Raw genomic sequence first — 19,885 nt, forward strand, 5'->3', positions numbered from 1 at the left:
GGCGTCATCGCCGGCGATCTTTGCTTTTGAGGGCTGCCGGGGTCGATGTGAGCGAATTCACTGGAATAATGTCGAGAAACGCAGATACGGTCGTCGTGGTTGGCCAAAAAGCGCACATGTTGAGATGAAGACATCAGGACCTGAGACAAGACGGGACATCTCAGATCACGTGGCCGCCCCGAAACCGTTTTAGCGCCGTCTCGATTTTCTGCTCGAGCGTCAATTTTGCTTCTCACCAGTCACCGGCCAGTGTTGGCCCGCGTGGACATACAATGGGCCGATAATGCAGCCTGAGGTCCCCCTGCAGCACTTTTCACCGCTGTTTCTTTCCGTCACCGCATCCGGATCCCGCAGCCTGGCCGTCAAGGGCCCAATTGGCATGCCTGCAACTATATGGCCTTTATTTGACCGCATTGCGTCTTTGCGAACAATCTTCCGCTTACCCGTATTTCTAAGCCTGGGGATAAAGACATGCATGGCAACATCCACGCATTACGTTCGAACGAGGCTCGTGTCAGACTCCTGCGTGCTCGAAAGCCGAGCCAAAACATCAGCGACAAACAAAGCCTTCAATAGTAGCAGCACCTCCTGCCAGGCTGAAACAGCTGAAATAGATGGTGTTGGCGGAGATTAAGGCGCTTTTTTCGTTGGAGAAGCCAGAGTTGGGGCATCCAAAGTAAAGGCACTGAGAATTTGCCGCTTCGCATGGTCTGGGAATAGAGTTTCCGTTCACGCGGAAGGAGTCACTATAAGGCCGCCTGGAACCCTTCAGAGAGTTATACTCAGTAGACACAAATTCCGCAAAACACATTGATGCACTTCAGGCAGAGGAATGCCAGTGCGTTACTTGCCATAAGGACGGAAGACATGGCTCATCTCCCAGCAAGATAGGCCACATGCGCCTCCATGAGATTCACCAACGGCGGCACTTCATGCGTCAGACTCGCAAACTGATCCACAACCTTCGACAGCGCCTGCGCTCCCGCCTTGATGCCCTCATTCCCCTCCCAAGTAACCGTATACAATGCGGAATCTGCCTCCACGCCATCCTGAAGTATCCCGCTGCACGATAGCACCCCCGTTCTCAAATCCGTCAACTCGAGGTGTCGCAGTGCAGGAGCGGCGCATAAAGCCCTCAGGAACTGGCCCCAGTAAATCTGCCCACCATTCCAGACTTGCATCTCCACGCTAGAAAGGGTGAGTGAGCGAAGAGTATTGCGGGTTCGGTGGATGATGATGCCCAGATCGACGAGGTGGGAGCAGTTCCGTATTTCGATTGCTTTGAAGCCATGGAATGCGTGGAGTAGATGATCGCCGCGAAAAGGACACCGGTTGAAGATTACCCGAGTGAAGGAGATTTTGCTGAGAAAGTCCGTGAGGGGAACATTCGCAGTCTCGACATCTCGGATTTCAAAATGTCGTAAATACCTTTTGACAGCGCGCCGCGGTAGTGCCTTTCTAGGGTCGAACGGCTGGGCGAAGTGGCTTTTTCCATTGGAGAGCGTATATCCGCCGACGATGAGGTCCAAAGCCAGGCGCTTGCCGGCGATGTCGAGGTCCCGCAGCAGGGCCAGAACAACAGCGTATACGAATTGGCGGCTCGAGAAAGGAAAGGTGTAGCGACCACTATCGGGCGAGTCATCAGGCTCGGAATAAGGGCCGTTCCAGCGAAGGTCAACGCCGGTCAGTCGTTTGATCTTCACACTTGCAAGACTCGGTCGGTAATCTTCGTAGCCCTGCGCATTCTGTCCGCTCGGGCGGTCTTCCAATGTAACCCTGTTCAGATTCCGAAATCGAAGCAGGATTTCCCGCAGCTCTGTCACGAGCTCGCTACCAGCGATCATCTCCGTTTCGAGCCAGCTATCGTACGTAACTTGGGGTTTCTCAACGTCTGGTCCTTCCAGGAAGTCCACGGCGTGGCGATACTGGTCCAGCGTCTCGGTTCCAAAGGTGATATGCTCGACTTTCCTTGCGATACCATCAACTTGGGAGATCTCGTCTAAGTCATCTAGGCTGGCCTGACAGAAGGAGAGCTTTATAGATAAGAAGAGGCTGAAGAAGTTGGACTCTGTCTTTTGCTTAAGGGCACGGTTGACGAATCGTAAGGCTAATAGAGAGGATGTATCAAGATTATCGTAGAGAACGTCTGCCACTTTGCTGGGCAGATCGCTGAGTTTCGCCATGTGCCCAGAAGGAATGGCACTGTGTGTGCAACGTGGTGAGATGTTCTGTGAAGTACTTCAATATTTTACGCTTTTCCCTGCGAGCCTGGCCTTTGGTATCTCAAGAACTTTTGGCTAGGTATTGCTGTTTCTGATAGCACAAAGTCCTGCCGGATATACGAGCGCAGATTGAATTATGTAGAGAGGTGGATTAAGGAGAGAACCAAGTACCTGCAAATCGTAAGAGATCAGCTAGCGATTCTTCTTACCTTCACTTGTTGTTCCGTTTGACGGCTAGAGGACAGCCGGGTTTGTCTTAGGGTGAGTCGCGTGGAAGATAGATAGATACAGACCAATCCATTCAATTTCTTAGGTATCTCTCAAATCAAAAGTCTCACCTCCTTCATCCGTCCTCTCTCCTTCTCGCCACAATTGTGCACGGCTCTTTCGAATGCCATGAGCGCAATTGAGGCTCTCCCAGAATCTCGGCTTGCAGCAAAGTCTGTGTGCCGCTCCTGACCCTGTTTCCTTGCTCGATCTCCGGTTTTGGCAGCTCAATTTCATCTACCGTTGCGCCTACTTCGAGGACGCCGCTGGAGAGCGCAACTATTCCAAGCTCGGACTCCACAGCTTGACCTGGGTGGATGACAGGCAGTTCCCGTTGTAAAACCCCGTTCCATGAGAAACGCTTGTCCAAATCGAGCGCGATGTTGTGTGAGAGACCAGCGAGATGCGGCTGGAGTCTGAGAAGTGGGGAAATGGGATTAGGACTTCGGTTGTATATGCGAGTTTTGAGTGTGAGAAACTCGTCAACGGGCACGTTGAATTTGGTACGACCGAGCTGTCGCACGATGACCCGGCCCTCTTGCCCTGGTTCGTCGAGGATGATGTCATTCTCGATCATGAGATCTTCCGATTTAATTGCTTCAACCATCCGGGGAGAGAAGCGAATGGTGCGAAGCTCGAGATCACCGTGCCGGCCGTTTCCCCCTTCGTGCCACGTTCCACGAATGAGCTTTAGAAGTTCGTGGCGGTACCAGAACGCTTCTCGGCTCGCACGCTCGGCCTCAGGGGATATCTTACTAGAGCTGACGACGAACTGACGCTGGTTTGCGGGATTGAGGGAGGGAACCGGAGCGTAGGGATCTTCGAGGTAGATCTTCGGCAAGATTATGACAACGCGGTTGATGTGGCCTGGTTGAATGATTTCGTTCACAGTGTACGCTTTGCTCCATGAGACTTGCGGGTTCTCGTCGTCGACGGGAAGCGTTCGAATCTGGAGTGAGATTGAGAGAGGGTTAGGCCAAGAGTTCCGGAGATCCAGGAGGAGCATGCAGTACTCGTTCCCATGTCCATGGATTTGCGTATGCTGTAGAAATGTGTTGAAGTGAGTATCATCCTTTCCGAGTAAAACGGAGGATATAAGGGATGTAGGGTCGAAGATGGGGGCAGCCTTGGTGCGGTTCTGCTGATTTGACCAGGTGAGGTCCCCTGACAAGGGTACTATGTCGGGTCTTTGTAGTTGAACGCTTGCGTTAACTGTGATGGATATAGGGACAGAAACCTGCCGAGTGAAGAATCGATCTGTTATTTCTGATCGCCTCTTTCCGAGATTGGCGTAGTCTATCTGGATGACGGCGTCTGTGAGACGAGTGCGACCGATGACTTCGATTTCGAAGCTTGCCACTTCGCCGGGCGGTATCCGAATGGAAGCTTCTTCCTGTTGCCTGCACCATCGAAGGGAAGGGAAGTGTGCGAGTTGAACTTCAAGCTCGTGGAGATCAGCAGCCGAAAGATCTCGATTTGATGTAGAAGCCTGTAAGGCCGCCGTCGCAGAATCCAGGAAGGAGATATGAATGAAATCGACGGCTGTGATCTGTGACGCGTTCTTCACAGTAATCATGAATCGTTTCCGTTCTCCTTCGAGAACCATAAGCGCTGCCTGCGGTAGGGACACGCCTGTGACGACGATCACTGGCTGGTCTGGTATCACACTAAACGTCAGGGTTTCGGGATTTGGTGCAGCCGCTTTCAGGTCGGTCGCCGCTGTAACAGCTGAGGTAGGTCGCGAAATAGGTGCTCCAAGGCATGCTTTTAATCCGATTCTTTTCATCTTGAGTTCCCGTTCTTGCTTCCAGGGGTCCGGGAAGATAGGGAATAGTCGCTCCTTGCAGCCCGTTACCTTAATATAGCAGCCAATAATATTCAGAGTCCCCGCCGAACGTGCAATTCCTGTGATAGGGAACTTCTGCGTCCTGTAAGGCCCGAGAATGAATAACTCTTCATGCGCCACGAATTCGATCCCTTCTGCTGCTATCCGAAGAGAGTCGACCTCCAGTTCGAAGTCATACGGATTTTGGAGAGCTATGACAAATCGATACTCCTCATTAGCAACCAGTATGGTTTCCACTGCACCAGATTGGGACTGCTTGTTCCATGGGTTGTGGATGAAGGGCCCGTCTTTGGTTGACGTCGACTTCAGTTCAGCTGGACGATGATGGGTTAGACGTAAGGGAGCCGGTTCCTCCATTATGAAGAGCCCGCGGACTAAGAAATCATCCCAATACTCAGTTTCTACTTGTTGGAGACCGAGCTTGTGGGCCGCAGCAACCGTCCGGGAAATGTTCGCAAACAATCGGACCTGTTCTTCACGTGGAAGAGACACGAATACGTCGGTACTGTTCGGCTTTGGCGCTGTACCAGGTCCAGCCACCCGCAACAGCAAAGCGGTAAAGTGAAGCACGCCGTTGAAATCCGGTAAGGCCTCGCAGAAGCTGATGCACATTCGTAGTACATCTAGTTTGAGACTCAGGCTGCCAAATGACCTGAGAGATGCGATCCGGAGGATGTCTTCGACTACAGCCTGGCTTGGATTGGGAGCCGCAGGAGCGTCTTCGCCATTCGTTGAAGCTAACAAGCGCGAGCCTAGGAAGGTCCCTCTTGAGTCGGGTATCCCGTAAATACGACCAATGAGTACCAGAAACTCGTCGATGCCGTCTTCAGCCTCCCCTTCTCCGAGGTTTAAGGCGCCGGCACCCGAAGTGCTGCCGCTTGCCATGTTCAGAGCCGCGAGACCTGCAGCCGGATGAACTCCCATTTCTGCCGCGCCCACTTTGCGTGCCTGGACCAGTCCTGGAATGAGCGAAGTAATAAACTCTTTCATTACGATGGCTTTCTTTCTCTGCAATTCTAAGGTCGATAACACAGACGCCACGCCTGCAAGCACAACAACACGGTCCGTAGGGCTCATGCCAGAGGCATCCGGCGATCCGGGTAAAGCTCGAAAGAGCATGGTGGCGATATCGTTCCTGGTTGGATTGACGCTGAGTCTCGGGACCGATAATCTCGGCTTTTGTCGAAACGGAGTATTTTGGACGAGGTGCTGCAAAGCATCCTCGTCTAAGAAGCCAGCAGAAAGATTCATAGCAGCCAGCAACTTGGAAAACCGTATGACACATTCTGAGAATGCTAGTGGAGGCAGTGCCTCGCCAGAGAAATTCGATGCACGGGTGTAAACATTCAAAATTATGTTTACCAGGTCGGGAAGAAGAGAGTTCAGGGTCTCAAGAGCGACCTCGTGACTGGCGGCTTTGGGAGGGGTCGGAGCGGTGACATCGGCGACACTGTTCGATGGTGTATGTTGAGGAGATTTGGTCCCAGACGACTTGTCCGATATTGGATAGCATATACGCGGGATCTAAAGGATGTTACTCTTGTTGAGCTGGGGATTGGCGCTCTACTGACCTGGAAGTCCATACCCGACCACGCAAAGAGGAGCAAGCACACCATGATGTTCTCCAAAGCCTTCGCGTGCCATAGGTGATCACTGAATGCTCTAGCCCGCGTCGCGCCTTCTGTGAGCTCCCTTAGTGCCTCGTTCCATTGGCCGGCGGATAGATACAATGTTCCGATGACGATGCTTATGCGCCCCTGACCTTTGTTGCGCGCACGTTCACCAACGCCGCCAGACCCAAATCCATGAATGGAAACTCGATCAGCACTTGGATCTCTCCCTGATCCGTTAGGTTTCGATGACGTGCTATTCGTTCGATGCAAAGTATTTGCGGCATTGATCCCAGATATCTCGTCGAATGTAGTCGGAGGAGTGCGGGCACCTTGTGTTGTGGGTGACGATGCCCTAGGTTCGTCGGATACTAATGGCCCTCCCGAAGCGGAGGGTAGCACCGGCATGGACATACGGTGGAGATCTTTCTGGGCGTTCGAGACGGGGGAGTCCGGTCTACTGGCTGTGGGAACTTGGGAATTGCGGCGCGAGAACTGCGGTCCCAACGAATCTGCGCTAGCCCAATTTGGCGCGTTACCTGTACCGTTTTGGGATGAGGGCGAAGGGACTGTAGGCAAAGCCTGGATAGATTTCGCCAGTGTGGTCATTTCCGCCAGGAGAGTTGACGTAAGATCACACATGAATGTCTTCATTGTCGTTGTCTTAAGCTGCGCCTGTGGCGGCACCAGCAGCGTCTCTTGAGGCAGTCGAGGATGCCGAACCTGGGAGGCAGAGTCAAACATCATGAAGCTATGAAGATAAGCTCGAGGAAACTGCTCGCGCAAGTCCTCTATAGCCGACTGTATGTCTTCTGCATTCTCTTCTGTTGGGCTAGCTTTTCCGGCCGTTTCAGTCAGGGAGCCTTCCTCGGCACGTGACTGACCAAGCCATGAATACTCGGCGGCATCTCCTATGCCGATGACCAGGAGCGGTTCCCGAAACTGCTCGAAAGGGGACAGCGACAGATGGGAGGGTGGTGGTAAAGATGTTGATAGGTCATATAGGAGGGTGCCACTAGGAAATGCTAGGGGAGAGAACATATCTGCGCAATGCCAAGATCAGTTAATGCGTTCGCTGATAGGTTCCACGTGGGCCCATACTCCTGTCTGGCCGAGGATCCGGGCTGACATCTCCAAGACGAACCGTGCAATGCGGCTGTAAGAGATCAACGAAGGCTAGGAATCGCGAGCGCTTGATGCGGCCGGTTGGGAGAAGAAGTGCCCGAATGCGCGCAGGCGCAATCGGGGAGAGAGGGTCGACTGCCATCGCCACATCGGGACAGGAAGACCAAGCCGGTCGCGCGTTTAAGCTCTACCGTAGACGTGAGGCTGGAGCGGGTGGATGCATGATGTGTCGAATATTGAGCTGTGAAAGACGGCAGCGATGCTGCGGATTTGGGTGACATGGCTGTGGCGCTTGGCGCGCTAGTCTGCTTCTGTCGCTAGTCGAAACGCCACAAGCCCCTGCAGGAACTGGGATCGCGCTGACCTCATGCTAAACGCGCACTCACCCTTCAAGGATCCAACCTCAGCTGCGACCTTTCGAGACTGCCTACCTTCCTCGTTACTGTCTTTTGCATAGCGTGAGTGAAATAGACGGAGTTACATCGGCATCCCTTCTTCAACGTTCGGATTCTTTCCCTAGTTCGCCACAAGGCTGCAAGCCGCACGTCAGCTCGTTCAGCCTTGGCCACAGTCAGTTTCCATTCCTATGCATATTCACCCAACCCTCGACTCTATATAATACCTCTCTCTTTCTCTTCTTCCGTGGGACACGGTTGGACATCCCCGCGCCTAATATGGCCGCTGTCGACTTCGCGCGACTGCGCAACCAGACTCTAGCCGAAGGCCTAGACAGCGAGGTCACGGTCAATACCAGGGCCTTGATAGATAAGGTGCTGGCTCGATACTCAAGCGAACATACGACATTAAGAGAGCTCATTCAGAATGCCTCGGACGCCGGGGCGAATGCTGTCGTTATCAAATATGAGACGGATCCGTCTCTCGACACACCATCGCCACTCGGTTCGGACAAGTCGATCCTTCTCAAGCATATCATCCAGCATCATACTCTAAAGCGACTAGTGGTAACAAACAATGGGCAGCCATTCACAGCCGCCGACTGGAGCCGCCTAAAGAGCATCGCTGACGGGAATCCCGACGAGACGAAGATCGGAGCATTCGGTGTGGGGTTTTATAGCGTGTTCGCTGACTGCGATGAGCCTTTCGTTGTTTCTGGTGATAGGACCATGGCTTTCTACTGGAAAGGCAATACGCTATCAACGAAGGTCGCAGGCGTACCACCGGAGCATCGCAGCTCGAATACTACTTTCTCACTCGATTACCGACAAGCTAACCCGGCGTCTCCATCGTACAATCCATCGAAGATACCGAGTCTTTCAACCCTTTGTCAATTCCTCGCCACCAGTCTCACCTTCGTTGGGCTTCAATCGATCGAGCTCCACCTTGATGATTTCAAGGTTGCTTCCTTCAACAAGAAGACATCCCCAGCAATGGATATCCGAGTTCCGCAAGGCCTGAAAACAGACACCGAAGGAGGACTTATGCGTGTAGCACAAGTTACCCGTCAGCACTCCCAAATAGATGCGGAATGGTGCAACGTCATCGCTACTGCCCAGAACCCCCCGAAACGAGCTGCGGAGCTAGTACAGGCTGAAGTCAGAAATGCAGGGACGACGCTGAAGAGTTTCTTCTCCAAATTCTCCTCTTCTACACAGACGCCGGTGAAGGCACCCAAGCCTGTCCCTATCCCTGAAAAGAGCATTTCAAGCACAGATGACATCTCTGGCGATTCCAAAGGGGTCATTTTCTTACAGGCCTGCACAGTCGAGGTCGACACCCGCGTGTCGCGAAGCTTTGCAGCCGAAATCGAGCGCGCGACGAAGAAGGCTCCACCTCGCAAGACCCGAATCGCACTCCTGACGTCTCCCTTTCATGACCCATCCACGTCCCTGTCTACAGGCTCTGGAAATACCGCGGAGCTGGCTTCGAAGATTTTTTCCGAGGTCCTGCCCACAAAAGCCGGTAGGATTTTCATCGGATTCCCTACTGCGCAGACTACTGGGTTTCTCGCTCACGTCTCTGCGCCCTCGCTCATCCCGACCGTAGAGCGCGAGAATGTAGATATGAACGCTCGATTTATATCCACGTGGAACATCGAACTTCTTCGGGTTGCGGGCTTGGCGTGTCGTATATCCTACGTTTCCGATATGGCTGAAATTCAGGCTAGAGTTGGCAAGGACTCCATGGAGAACTTGATACAGAGAGCCGCCTATATTTTCCAGCAATACACTGCAAATGCGTCGCATCCTTCGACTTTGCTAGGAGAGAAGATTGAAGAAGCCTTCTGGAATTGCTCGAAAGAGCGCTCTATTGACATCCTATCATCGAAGGGCGTCATGGCCAGCAAATACGTACGAATGCCGGCTGAGACGCTTAGCTTCCTTGGAGAGGTGGCAATGGTCCCGCAGGAGCTCGCGACTAAGGCCGTCACGTTCATGCTCAATCTGCACAACCGAGGCTTCATTTCCGAGCTGACGATGGCCGATATTCGTCATGGCCTCGAGACGCGGGCCCTAAGCGAAGATGAGCTCTCGGAGTTTCTGAAGTGGTGTGGGGCCAAGTTGGAAGGCAATGAGATTGACGCCCCCGGCGTTCGCAGTCTTTTCGAAATTACCGTTGCGAACATCGACATAAAGGCAGAGGAGAGCTCTGGAAGGATTCTCGCACTCGGCGACATTGGAACCTATATCAACGCATCGAGAATAACCCCAACGCTGCCGGTGCCTCCGGACACGATTCCGTTCCGATTCTCGAAACCGATTCCCCCAAAGCAACTCCAGATGTTCGGCTGGGTAGAGCTCTCCATGGTGCGATGGCTGAGGTTCATGACGACAGTGCCTCAACTCCAAGAATTTACGAGTTCAGAAAAACTCGGGTCTCAAGTACTTAGCTTAACAGCAAAATGTTGGGATCAGCTTGACGGCGTTTCAAAAGAAGCAGTCGTGAACATTCTAACGCCCCACCCTATAATGCCAACGAAGGCAGGAATGCGCCGGCCTGAAGAGTCGTACTTTCCCACCGTCAAGCTCTTCGAAGATTTACCCACCGTCAAGCAATTTCCGGGGTCGAAGGAGAAGTTTTTGACTGCACTTGGCGTTCGCAAAACAGTCGATCTTCCTATGGTATTCGACCGCATGAGGATTCAGGACCAAAATTCGAACTTAGAGAAGAAGGCTCCGTGGAATCATGTCGACCTCATCAGGTACTTCGCTTCTGTCATGGATGAGATGCCCAAGAAAGATCTCGATCGTCTGCGGCAGACGCCCTTTCTACCAGGAGAAGGCGCAGCCGTGAGACATAGTCAGTTGTCCAAAGCTTCAGATCTGTACGCTCCGGATCAGGCTATACTCTCTATGGGCCTCACCCAGGTCAAGCTTCCATTTGAGTTTAAACCAAATGTTCGCGAAGGGGCGTTACTCTTACGTCTGGGCTTGAGACAATGGCCGGATTCCATTACGCTCGCGAACATTCTTCATCGTGCAGGGCAGTCGAATGACAGGCAACTTTACACTCTGGTAATGGAGTACTTCCTGCAGAACTACTACAAGAACGGTTATGGAGCCGAATCGAAGCAGATCTCCGGTCTCACAACTCCCATTTTACCTACGGAACAAGCGCCATTCCCCGCGCTTGTAGGGCCCTTTCAATGCTACACCAACGAACTGGCTGCGTGCCTTGGCTATGCGATTTTGAGAACAGATCTGCGTCCGCACGCAGATAAGTTTGGGGTTCAGCGAGACCCGGACATCAAGGACTCCATACAACGACTACTCAAGTCACCACCAAAATCTAAATTAGATGCTGAAATGCAGTTCAGCTATTTGGCTAGCCGTTCTGCTGAGCTAGATCAACATCGGGCCTTGCTGAGCAGCATCTCCGCGGCGAACATTGTCCCGATATTCCGGAAGTATTATATCGACGCTGGCTCCAGCGGATTCGAAGACCGTACGAGACATCAAGCCGGCAGAACTGAGATGCGCGTTCATCACTATGACCCGCCTGAGACGGTCTTCGTTGGCCGAGACCAGGAGTGGCGAGGCATCCTGGACTACGTTCAATATGGCGCAGAAGCCACTGCATTCCTGCTTAAGGTGGGTGCGAAACACGAACCCAGCAGCCATGATTTAGCCACGCTTTTGTGCAAGAATCCCGCCCGATTTCTCAACACCATTGGACAAGAGCGATATCTTGAGCTCCTCCGCAAACTGGCCGAACATGCTGGCAATCTATGGAAGGACAAAGAGCTGGCCAAATCATTTGTGGCTTCGAGGGTTCTCCTTGGTTACAGGGACGTCAAGGAAGAGCTCAAGAAGCTTGTACCAGTAGAGGAGGATTCTTTGGATGATTTTGAAGAGCCAGGAGTACATCGCGAGTGGTCATTGAGTCGGCCGAACGAAGTAGTCATCATCGACGACGTCAGCCACTTGCTGAAGTTCCGGGACTATATCATCTCAGCACCGCAAGAAGAGCCACTTGAGGAATTCTACGCGCGCTTTGGCGTGAAAAAAATTTCTGAGCTCGTCAAAAAGGATCAGCGCATTGGCACGGTAACACGCGATCAGACCCCAGCCCAGCAGCTGCGAAAGGACATCCTAGAACGTACGCGCATTTTTCTCCATGAGTACGAACGCGACGCTTCATCAAAAAGTATACGACACGATACGAAGTGGCTCAGCTCAAATTTGTCAGTACAATGTGTTTCTGACATATCGATCCGCTATTCACTCGCCGATCGTGGCGTAGCTACCTCTTCGAAACGGACAGCGGCCGTGACGCGTGTCCGTGGCACAGGCACAGTCCTGTACATTGCGCCGCGGTACGATGTTTATGAAGTCAGCAGCGAGCTCGTTCGCCTTTTGATTCAGCGGCCAAAGCAAAACGACGCAATTGCACTGGAACGAATCCTAACGGAGTCTCTCCGCCGGCTACAGGAAAAAGGCATCAATGTCGAGCGTATCCTTCGCAAAAGAGAGTACGAGGCCCGAGTCGCCAAGCAGCAGGAGCTGGAGCAGGAATACGAAGAGCAACAGCGAGCTGCCGAGCAGGCGAAATCGGCTACTGTTCATGCAGAAGAGAAGGTGAACACGCCCACAACGCCCGAAAAGCCGCACAACATGCCGGGGTCTTTCGGGAGTCCGGAGGATGTGGAGATTGCTGACAGCGGCCTTCGCTCTACCGACAAAGGTGTCTTCAATAACTTGGCTAAGAAATTGGGCTTTAAGAACACCCCTCCTCCACCCCGGACCGATGGTCCATCTATTGATCGCGACATCCAGGCCACGAAATCCAATATCCAGAACGCTATCAAAGAGTGTCGGCCTACGAACATGCAGGCTATCTCGAGCAGGCACCATCAAGATCCAACGGAACTCGACAAAGGCGGATACTGCAACGGCGAGCAATGGGAGAATCTCCACAAAGCCTTCAGCATGCCGTACTCTGGCCGGCACGTCGATATCTACTTCGGCAAGGACCAAATCGAAACGCCCAAAGACATCCAAGCCGATCTAGCATATTTCCTGCCGCTCATCTTCGGCTTGACGTCCACCTTCGGTGTCAACCCTTCTGCCGTTAACATCTTCTTGGACAAGAAGTCCAACACAGTAGCCTTCAATATGAGCGGGAGCTTGTTTTTCAACCTGGCCTGGTTCGTGGCGTTGCATTCCACCGAGTACGGGACGAGAGAAGGTAGGCTCAAGGCATTGGACAGCTGGTTCTTCACCTACTGCCACGAGCTTGCGCATAATCTTGTCGGGGATCACAATGCTAGGCATAGTTGGTATCAGCAGCAGATCGCTACAGAGTACTCTCAGCAATATCGGAATGCCCTTGGTGGCTTCGTTCAGGGGTTGTAAGAGGAGGATTGTCATGGCTGAGAGACCTGGCTTTGGCCTTGCGATGCTATTAGCGGTTCTTGTTCCGTCTGTTCAGGGCACCGGCTAGCTTCATATTTCGCTCTTCGCTTTATAGATAGGCTTTGCATAGATACATTTAAGAAATGGGAGAAGTGGGCACTTAGTTGAATGCGAGAAATTTCTCGTTACTCGACACTCGTTCACTCACATCTACGTCCATTTCAACCGTATACCTTGTTGCCCTTAAGGCTTCGCCTTCCTCCGTCATCGATCCTTTCGGTGAAATAGGTCCAGCCCAAACAGAACAACCGTCATGACGTCGTCTCCGTGGAAGTCCTGGGTCTTATGAAAATCACCTTCGCTCCTCGTGCTCACCTTCTCTATCTCTAAACCTCCACCTCAACCCACGAAAACCTTTTGATCTCTACTCACCCGACTAGTACAGCCGCTCTCCTATCTACGGCAACTTCAACGATATTAGCACTACAATGAAGCTCCTCGTCCTCATTAGCATCACTCTTGGCGTCGCGGCCGCGAACCCTACCTACTCCGCTCCCGGCGATATCCTCACGAGCAAGGGATGTCTGCTGTACGAGGGCTGCTCGACGCCTAGCAGCGGTTCTCCAGAGGAGACCAACGTCCCAGTGGCGACCTCGATCTTGACACATCCGTTGCTCCCCCTCCCCGAGGAGACCGATGTCCCGGTGGTGATATCAACCAACGTTCCAGTGTTGATCACGCTCTTGCCGCACCCGCTGCTATCCCCAACCAAGGAGACAGACGTTCCGGAAACGAGCTCGATCTTAACGCACCCACTGCTTCCTTCTTCCGAGGAGACCGACATTCCGGTGTCAAGTACCATCTTAATCGAGACTGAGGATCCAGTGACGACCACAACCTTGACCAATCCGTTGCTCCCTCCCCCCAAGAAGACCGATCACAACCCATCGGCCTTTCCCACAACCCCTCCTACTTTCACACTCACTCCTTCGGGAACTGTCCAACCGCCTGTGCCCACCAGGTCGGAGCCCGCAGGTCCTGACCATTCGTGGATCACACGCGAGCAGCCGCCGCCTGTCGAGCCGACTTCCTCGGAGCCCGCAGGCCCCGACCATACATGGATCACCCGCGGGAAGCCGCCTGCCGAGCCGACCTTCACTGATCCCGACCTCCACAGCACGAAATGCATGCTGGTCGAAGGTTGCTCCACTTCAGCCGAGATGAGTGCTCTTCCCGCCGAGCCCACGCAGACTCCGCACCCACAGCTACCGCAATGTGTCGACACACACTGTCCCTCACATCGCAATCCATTCACATTCCCTGTGATGACTGCCCCAGTTGAGCCCGTCACCGTACCGACTAATTCGCTCAAGCACGTGTGGAAGACTCCCGGGGTTGTTGTCGCCCGAGCAGAGCCGACCACATTGACCAAGGCTGTGAAGCGCGTCTAGAACGGCGGGTAAGTGTCTTGCCAATTTTGCTATTTGTTGCTGATGCTGACTGTCCGTAGAGAGGGGAAGTTTGTTAGACTTCGTTCATGGGAGATCATTAACGAACTGGTACATGGATTGGTGATGATGCACAAGAAAGGGTTTCTTCGGTCCATATATCGCCTGGGAAGGCTGACGTGAGAGAATTTCTTCTCGTGAAACATCTATGATTGCTTCTATGGGCGTTAGTGGAGGCCTAGCGCATTGAGCTGTGGTAGTAGCTCAGTGACATCCACCTCTTCTGGCAATCGAAGTCTCTAGTCGCATACCTATTTCTACCCTCCAGTAGAGTGCTGTCCAGGAAATTAGAGAGGGCAATTATGGTCATGTAAGCATTTAGCTACCTGAAGAGCATGACTCGAACCCACTATGAGCTCAATTTCAACATTTCAAGGTCCACCCACGCGATGTTTTGAAACGAAAAGCACGACTTCGCTTGGATGTGCAGGTCATAAAGCTCTCATTGACCCTCTATTCATAAGTCTTGAGACCCTCCTGCCATTCGTACTAAACCCGATTCTGCAACCGAAGAAAAGTCGTCCATCGATCTCGGATCCGACGGAATTTCATTACCAGCGTTCACTCCACGACGACTGGTTCAAGAGCTCCGTCCTTGTCCCCATCATCCAGCGGGGCGTTCCGGGTATCAGTGCCAGCCTCAGTCCTATCAACCTCCCAAGCGTACTGCCAGGTTCCATCGGCCTTGAACGGGGTCTGCCGGATAAACCTTGACACATCTTCCTGCATCTTTAGCAGCTCAAGGTAGCCCGCAACTTCCCCCAAAACGTCTTGCTTCATATCATCCCACGTCCCCTTAAACTCGGGGACCTCAAGTAGGTTGTGGGGTTGCGCGCTAGCCTTCAAGGCGGAGTCATCGATGAGAATGGTATTGCGCTGATCAAAGCGCTTACCATCCTCAAAGCCCGAAATGTGACTCTGAATCTCCTCTTTGCCCCAGACGCGACTAAGGTCCTTATAGACTTGTACGTTGAGGTCGTACTGCTTGGGTGTGAGACCAAGCGTGTCTCGAGCCCAAGAGGCGGCGAGCTTGGGTTGGAAGTCCTCACCGAGCCCGTTTTCCACGAGGATTTTGACGTTCTCTGGCTTTGCACTCGACCAGATCATAACGGAAAAGTTCTCGAACAGGTAAGAAAGGAATTGCCTAAGGAAAGGACGTCCGATCATCCTAGTGGGCTGGTTTCGCGCATTGGGCCTGTAGAGCAGAGTACCATTGAGGTCCAGGATCACGAGCTTTCCGTCTGGTGGGTCCAAAACGGTAGGCGATGAAGAGGCTTGCGCCAGATACTCGGGTGTAGGTTGAGGGGCGGGAAGCATAATCTTGGGATCTTTACCTTTCTTTCTCCGATCCTTCCGTGGAGCCGTAGCAGTTGCCCTATATTCCTTGTCAATATGCCAACTCCTCGTCTTGTAGGATCGGATCATACGGAGAGAGCCATACCCGTCGTTCGATTTCGTGGCGGCATCTGACACAGCCCCAGGGGCTGGAGCTCGACCCAGACCTTCGTCCTTCTCTAAGTTAGGAGAACACAACTGATGAGAAGGAGTGGTGGGCCTGATTCTCCTATTAACACGCAGTTTCTCGCGCACGTAAGGGCGCTTGACGCGGGGAAGGCCATACCGCACTCCTTGGAAGTTTATACCTTGTCCCGGAAGTGACGCAGACGTCGGTTGAGTCAGAGCGTATGTAGCTTGCGCTGGAGGATACGCAGCCTGCACTGGAGGGTAGATAGCTTGCGCTGGAGGGTACGCAGCCTGCGGGTTGAAAGCGCCGATGGCGTATGGGTATGGTAGGTTGGCCTGGTTAGCGTACGGATAGTGCGAGTAGCCGGTCTGTTGTAGTTGCTGCCAGTGCTGGGCCCACTGATTGTAGTATTCAGCCCACTGGTTATTATAGCAGGCTTGCTGGGTGTAATTGTCGTCAGCTTGAGCAGCCCCGGCAATGGGAGGACCGGAAACGTTGGCTGGAGGGTTCGGCGCAACCACAGAGGATGTCCTTTCGGTCGCAAGTCCATTACCGATCGGCAACGGAGGGCGAATCGGGAGCGGATGGGTGGCTACCGGGGATTGCGCAGACCGAAGGCCATCAAATTGGCTTGCGGTCGGCGACGGCGGGCGATTGGGGAGCTGGTGTTTCTGACCCTTGCGTCTCGTCATATCGGCTGTGGAGTAAGAGAGGCTGCCAGGAGTCGTGCTGTCCTGACGACCAAGGGCGGCCTTGGGGGTGTCAGTGGTGACGTGGAGGTCAAGAGGGAGGTGGTGCAAGTACCGTGGTGGAGCTAGCGTCGACGACATGAGTTAGCGAGTGCGGGAGGTGCCTTGAGCGGGGCCAGTAAGAATTTGTGAGGACACGAAGAAGTGAAAGGCGCAGCATCAACTGTCTGTGGTGGTGAAGAGCAGTTGGTGCTCTGCCTAGTCTGGGTGCCGGCGGCTGGCGGGCCTACGTTTCGCCGAGGCTTGGTGTGGGGCACCGAAAAGTTGAGCCGCATCTCCGATCACCATTATTGCTCCACGAACGCACGCTCTTTGATGCCGCTCTCCACGAAATTAGACCGCAAGCTGCGGGCTGCGGAAGAAAGTTCGGACGATGAAGAATACTACGAAGTCACCGATCGGTCATCTCCGTCCGTAATCGAAACTGGCGAGGGCGCAGACATAGTGAGCTCAGAGGATAGTGGCGATGGCGACGAATCGGGGGCTGAGGAATTGGATGCGGAAGACGGCAGTGTCCATGTGCAGATGAGCAAAGTCTCTTTCGGAGCATTGGCCAAAGCGCAAGATGAGCTCTCCGAGCAGCAATCGGCCGGTCGAAAGCGGAAGCGGGACGAAGAGACATCGAAACTACAGGAAGACAAGCTGCAAGCGCTGAGGGAACGGCTACAGGAGATCAAGGCGGCAAAGCTTGCTCAGGGTGCTAAACCTGGCAAAATGTCAAAGCTCCGTAGGGGAAGGGCGGTCGACGAAGACAGCTACCAAGAGCCGGAGGGTGAGGATGATGATGGCGGCTCTTCAGGCTCTGATGCGCCTCCACATGCCCGATCCAGCAAGCACGCACCAGCAGTCCAGTCAAGCAAGCGGCCCGTCACTCGTAAGCGGAGGGTCGTTGAAGTCAAGAAGCCTACATTCCGAGACCCTCGCTTCGACAATGTTTCCGGCCCGCGACCCGACGAAAACATCCTCAAGAAGCGGTACGACTTCTTAAACGACTATCGGGCATCTGAGATGGGAGAGTTGCGGGACGCCATAAAGAAGACGAAGAACGAGGCGGACAAGGAAAAGCTCAAGAAGAAGCTGATGTCTATGGAGTCACAGCAAAAGACACGTGAAGCAAAGGAGAAGCAACTGGACATCCTCCAGGAACACAAGAAGAAAGAGAAAGAGTTGGTCAAGCAAGGAAAGAAGCCATTCTACCTGAAGAAGTGTGAGTGCTTTTTAACACCTTGCAACTCTCATTCCATACACACTACTGACTTCTTCTCCAGCCGAGCAAAAGCAGATCGCATTGGTCGACCGCTTCCAGAACATGAAGGCGAAACAGCGCGACAAGGTCATCGAACGGCGTCGCAAGAAGATGACCGCGAAGGAACGGAGGAACATGCCCGCGGAAAGGCGTACGGTATGAACAGCAACGTAGAGCTCACATTTCTACATCTGCATGAATCCCAAAGATACCCACCAATACTATAAGATCCAGTTTCTGACTGAAATTTCCATGCGATTCGGATCGATGCACAAGTGGCTAAACAGCTGGTGGAGCGAGATGGACGAGTTTCACACGAACGAGAAGCCTCATAGCAGCCTTGGACGCCTCGATTTCACATGCGATTGCTTCTAGAGCTTTGGTGTCTTGGGTATGGCGTCTTGGGATAGACCAGACTTGCATGTCCAGCTGCGCGCATCGCGGCTCCGCCCACACCATCACCATTCCAGCCCTCGCTTTCTAGAAGAACATTTACACGCCAAAAACCGGCCTGCATGTTCGATCCCCGCATGGCATTGGTGTACTGATCGACGTGATCCCTGATAGCGGCCTCAGCTAGCGGGGATGGAGTTGCAAGCAGGGTTGTGCTCCAACAAGCGTGCCGCGTCTGTCGTCATTTACGTCATACCTGTTCCCTCAACTTCCCAGCCTCTTCCAGCCTGCTTTTTAGGCCGGCACGGCCACACCAAGTTGATTTGCTCTTACTATCCCATCGCTCATCTGGACTTTTGGTTTTTTCTGAAAGGTTGTGCTTGTTGTTTCGCTATTTAATTCTTTGGAACCTTTGATCAAGACTTCGACTGCTTTCAGAAGTACAGAACAACTGCCTCATCATGCCGGACATTCCACCTCAGGAGAAGCCACTCAATGAGTATGTAGATTTCCTAGTTTATGTCCAGTCTATACTCAATTTCCAATCCGCGCATCTATTCCATTCTTGCTCAGGCCTTCCCACTAATAGCCTCCCAGGCTGCTCTCGCGCTCCATGGTCGACATCTACGTCGGCCCCGAAAATACGCACTGGATCCTCCACGAAAAGCTCCTCTGCCACCACTCGCCCTTCTTCCGCAAAATCTTCTACTCCAAAGAGCGTCCCTCGAAATCCTTCGGCCTGCCAGACGAAGAAGACGCGCCCTTCAAAACCTTCGTCGGCTGGCTGTACTCATCCTCGCTCCCCGTGCCCCGCGAAGAAGCAGACCTCTCCGCGCTCTTCGACCTCTACCTCATGGCTGAGAAGATGCAGATCCCGAATTTGATCGCGGACGTGCTGCAGGTGGTCAGGGAATGGTACAAATACAGTGATAGCTACCCCGGGCTGCGGAGGGTGCAGTATATCTACGCGAATACGGAGGAGGGGAGTCCGATGCGGCATATGCTTGTGCATAGTGTGGCGCGGTTGATGGTGCTAGAGAAAGGTATCCCGGCACACTGGGACAAGGCGCTGCGGAAGAACGGGCAGCTTGCCGTCGACATCATCAGGGCTATCCAAGATTGGAGACTCGAGGAGGATATCGTGCCCGATTCGCGGGATGACCCCGCCGAGGGCGAGGAGCTGATTGATGTCGAGGCAGAGATGGACGCTGCTAATGCGGAGAACGAGAATGAGAAGGAGAATGTGGATGATTCCGAGGATACAGTTGTGGATAGTCCAATGCAGGGGCAGCATTCGCCGGAGATGGGCAAGCAGGAGAAGAACAAGAGCAAGGGGGAGGAGATGGCGAGTGGGTTCAAGAAGATAGCACTGCAGGCTGTGCCGAATGGGATTAATGGGGATTATGGGACGCTGCACTAGGATGTTCGACGACGACGACTACTATGAGTTCTCCTGACTTAGCCTCAATTTGCACAGCAATGGCGAAGGATATCTGATTTCACGATGGCGTATGGTACTGCTGGGGTTTCTTTTTTTCGCCTCTTCTTCCATGTAATACCGTTTGCTTCCTCTGCTCTATTTCTGCGTAATGCTTTTCGATGTACTGTACGCGCATTTTTTGGGTTATCTTGGCAATCAAA

The 19,885-nt window shown here is 53.2% G+C and overlaps 8 protein-coding genes across 8 annotated transcripts; 5 read left to right on the forward strand and 3 right to left on the reverse strand.

Moving 5' to 3' along the window:
- Window positions 1-340: 340 nt before the first annotated feature.
- BU26DRAFT_523725 (uncharacterized protein) lies at window positions 341-740 on the forward strand. The gene has a single exon (XM_033830116.1). The coding sequence runs from the start codon at window positions 380-382 to the stop codon at window positions 632-634; it is 255 nt and encodes an 84-aa protein (XP_033678416.1). The 5' UTR covers window positions 341-379; the 3' UTR covers window positions 635-740.
- BU26DRAFT_609465 (uncharacterized protein) lies at window positions 741-2,183 on the reverse strand (the record flags this gene model as incomplete). The annotated part of the gene is made up of 1 exon (XM_033835926.1): window positions 741-2,183. The coding sequence occupies one exon, from the start codon at window positions 2,181-2,183 to the stop codon at window positions 873-875; it is 1,311 nt and encodes a 436-aa protein (XP_033678417.1). The 3' UTR covers window positions 741-872.
- BU26DRAFT_493344 (hypercellular protein-like protein HypA) lies at window positions 2,174-7,305 on the reverse strand. The gene is made up of 3 exons (XM_033826148.1): window positions 7,047-7,305; window positions 5,907-6,988; window positions 2,174-5,859 (listed from the first exon to the last, which is right to left on the reverse strand). Exons 1-3 carry the CDS (start codon window positions 7,210-7,212, stop codon window positions 2,566-2,568), a joined length of 4,542 nt encoding a protein of 1,513 aa, XP_033678418.1. The 5' UTR covers window positions 7,213-7,305; the 3' UTR covers window positions 2,174-2,565.
- Window positions 7,306-7,485: 180 nt separating this feature from the next.
- On the forward strand, window positions 7,486-13,041 carry BU26DRAFT_523727 (uncharacterized protein). The gene has a single exon (XM_033830117.1). It carries the CDS (start codon window positions 7,745-7,747, stop codon window positions 12,881-12,883), a length of 5,139 nt encoding a protein of 1,712 aa, XP_033678419.1. The 5' UTR covers window positions 7,486-7,744; the 3' UTR covers window positions 12,884-13,041.
- Window positions 13,042-13,371: 330 nt separating this feature from the next.
- Window positions 13,372-14,334, forward strand: BU26DRAFT_570111 (uncharacterized protein; the record flags this gene model as incomplete). The annotated part of the gene is made up of 1 exon (XM_033833965.1): window positions 13,372-14,334. One exon carries the CDS (start codon window positions 13,372-13,374, stop codon window positions 14,332-14,334), a length of 963 nt encoding a protein of 320 aa, XP_033678420.1.
- A 268-nt stretch (window positions 14,335-14,602) lies between these two features.
- Window positions 14,603-16,791, reverse strand: BU26DRAFT_523728 (HAD-like protein). Its single transcript, XM_033830118.1, has 4 exons — window positions 16,661-16,791; window positions 16,013-16,608; window positions 15,833-15,946; window positions 14,603-15,766 (listed from the first exon to the last, which is right to left on the reverse strand). The coding sequence occupies exons 1-4, from the start codon at window positions 16,763-16,765 to the stop codon at window positions 14,953-14,955; spliced, it is 1,629 nt and encodes a 542-aa protein (XP_033678421.1). The 5' UTR covers window positions 16,766-16,791; the 3' UTR covers window positions 14,603-14,952.
- A 129-nt stretch (window positions 16,792-16,920) lies between these two features.
- BU26DRAFT_570113 (DUF947-domain-containing protein) lies at window positions 16,921-18,013 on the forward strand (the record flags this gene model as incomplete). The annotated part of the gene is made up of 2 exons (XM_033833966.1): window positions 16,921-17,812; window positions 17,874-18,013. 2 exons carry the CDS (start codon window positions 16,921-16,923, stop codon window positions 18,011-18,013), a joined length of 1,032 nt encoding a protein of 343 aa, XP_033678422.1.
- Window positions 18,014-18,511: 498 nt separating this feature from the next.
- Window positions 18,512-19,833, forward strand: BU26DRAFT_117489 (uncharacterized protein). The gene is made up of 2 exons (XM_033819470.1): window positions 18,512-18,743; window positions 18,842-19,833. The coding sequence occupies exons 1-2, from the start codon at window positions 18,706-18,708 to the stop codon at window positions 19,662-19,664; spliced, it is 861 nt and encodes a 286-aa protein (XP_033678423.1). The 5' UTR covers window positions 18,512-18,705; the 3' UTR covers window positions 19,665-19,833.
- Window positions 19,834-19,885: the final 52 nt, after the last annotated feature.

The sequence above is a fragment of the Trematosphaeria pertusa genome, assembly GCF_010094035.1.
Source record: "Trematosphaeria pertusa strain CBS 122368 unplaced genomic scaffold BU26scaffold_17, whole genome shotgun sequence".
In the NCBI taxonomy this organism is placed as follows: Eukaryota; Fungi; Ascomycota; class Dothideomycetes; order Pleosporales; family Trematosphaeriaceae; genus Trematosphaeria; species Trematosphaeria pertusa.

Excerpts from the sequence above, each read along its gene's own strand:
- BU26DRAFT_523725 (XM_033830116.1), top strand. The coding sequence starts at position 380 with ATGCCTGCAACTATATGGCCTTTATTTGACCGCATTGCGTCTTTGCGA.
- BU26DRAFT_493344 (XM_033826148.1), bottom strand. The coding sequence starts at position 7,212 with ATGGCAGTCGACCCTCTCTCCCCGATTGCGCCTGCGCGCATTCGGGCA. Across the intron at positions 6,989-7,046 it reads GGATCCTCGGCCAGACAGGA|ATATGTTCTCTCCCCTAGCA; the intron begins GTATGGGCCCAC and ends GGCATTGCGCAG. Across the intron at positions 5,860-5,906 it reads GGTCGGGTATGGACTTCCAG|ATCCCGCGTATATGCTATCC; the intron begins GTCAGTAGAGCG and ends AACATCCTTTAG.
- BU26DRAFT_523727 (XM_033830117.1), top strand. The coding sequence starts at position 7,745 with ATGGCCGCTGTCGACTTCGCGCGACTGCGCAACCAGACTCTAGCCGAA.
- BU26DRAFT_523728 (XM_033830118.1), bottom strand. The coding sequence starts at position 16,765 with ATGCTGCGCCTTTCACTTCTTCGTGTCCTCACAAATTCTTACTGGCCC. Across the intron at positions 16,609-16,660 it reads TCGACGCTAGCTCCACCACG|GCCGCCCTTGGTCGTCAGGA; the intron begins GTACTTGCACCA and ends GACACCCCCAAG. Across the intron at positions 15,767-15,832 it reads GCCACGAAATCGAACGACGG|GGCAACTGCTACGGCTCCAC; the intron begins GTATGGCTCTCT and ends CAAGGAATATAG.
- BU26DRAFT_117489 (XM_033819470.1), top strand. The coding sequence starts at position 18,706 with ATGCCGGACATTCCACCTCAGGAGAAGCCACTCAATGA. Across the intron at positions 18,744-18,841 it reads CAGGAGAAGCCACTCAATGA|GCTGCTCTCGCGCTCCATGG; the intron begins GTATGTAGATTT and ends ATAGCCTCCCAG.